We start from the raw sequence: 1043 nt of genomic DNA, 5'->3' as shown, positions 1-1043 counted from the left end.
GCCCGCCCGCCCGCCCGCCCGCCCGACCGCCAGCCCGCACGCGACTGAAGATTATGGCCGAAAGCCGAGGTGAATGCTCGGGACCAGAAGCTGGGAATGACGCCCGTATTCAGTGCTTCCGAGACGGGACACGGCGATATTGTGATGTCGCTTATCGACCAGGGAGCCGACATTCACCTTGCTCGCGAGTACGGATCCGCTTCTTCCGGTTCAGTTTTGACTGTCTGCGCTCACTTACACGACACACGACACACGACACACGACACACGACACACGACACACGACACACGACACACGACACACGACACACGACACACGACACACGACACACGACACACGACACGCACACGACGCACACGCACACGCACTCGCATACGCTTAGGGACGGTGTGACGCCGCTGTGGGTGGCCTGCTTCAAGAACCACCCCGAAGTGGTGCGACATCTGCTGGATAAGGGTGCGATCCATGGGAAAGGTTGTGTTCCACGTTTGGCTTGCGCTCACCGTCTTGTCGTGCGTGCCGCGTGTGCCGCATGCTATGCATGCAGGAGCGCAAGTGGAGGTCTGCGAAACGAACACGCTGCTCACACCGCTCTGTGTGGCCGCCAAGGCTGGGAGCTGGGAGATATGCTCCATGCTCATCGACGCCGGTGCTAAGTACGCGCCACCAACACTGCAGCTTTTTTTTTTCCCCACTAAGACTCATCGTCACACACGTTTCAGGGTCAACTACACCACCAAGTCGGGCCTGTCGCCGCTCTTCATCACCTGCGCGCAGGGCCACTACGACGTGTGCGCGCTTCTGCTCAAGAACGGTAAATGCCAAGCTGTGCGTGTGCGTGTGCGTGTGGGCGTGCGCGTGTGTGTGCGTGTGCTCATTTGCGTGACGTACGCGACAGGCGCCCAAGCCAATCCCAAGGCCAAAGGCGCGGCCACGCCCCTGTGGATCGCGGCGTCGAAGGGCCACCACTCCATCGTCTACCTCCTCACCCAGCACAAGGCCAAGGTAACGTTTTACTCTCTCACGCCACGCCGAGTCTCGCA

At 60.6% G+C, this 1043-nt stretch overlaps 1 protein-coding gene across 1 annotated transcript; it reads left to right on the top strand.

Annotated features, from left to right (window-relative positions):
- Positions 1-96: 96 nt before the first annotated feature.
- On the top strand, positions 97-941 carry ACA1_162780 (ankyrin repeat domain 50, putative; the record flags this gene model as incomplete). The annotated part of the gene is made up of 5 exons (XM_004340044.1): positions 97-188; positions 383-456; positions 548-656; positions 723-814; positions 899-941. Coding segments are annotated over 5 exons (410 nt in total), but the record flags the coding sequence as incomplete, so codon positions are not given.
- Between the last annotated feature and the right edge of the window lie 102 nt (positions 942-1043).

The sequence above is a fragment of the Acanthamoeba castellanii genome, assembly GCF_000313135.1.
Source record: "Acanthamoeba castellanii str. Neff unplaced genomic scaffold scf7180000084726, whole genome shotgun sequence".
Lineage (NCBI taxonomy): Eukaryota > Discosea > Longamoebia > Acanthamoebidae > Acanthamoeba > Acanthamoeba castellanii.
Note: the sequence above shows the minus strand (reverse complement) of the source record. Positions and strands in the feature narration are given on the sequence as shown.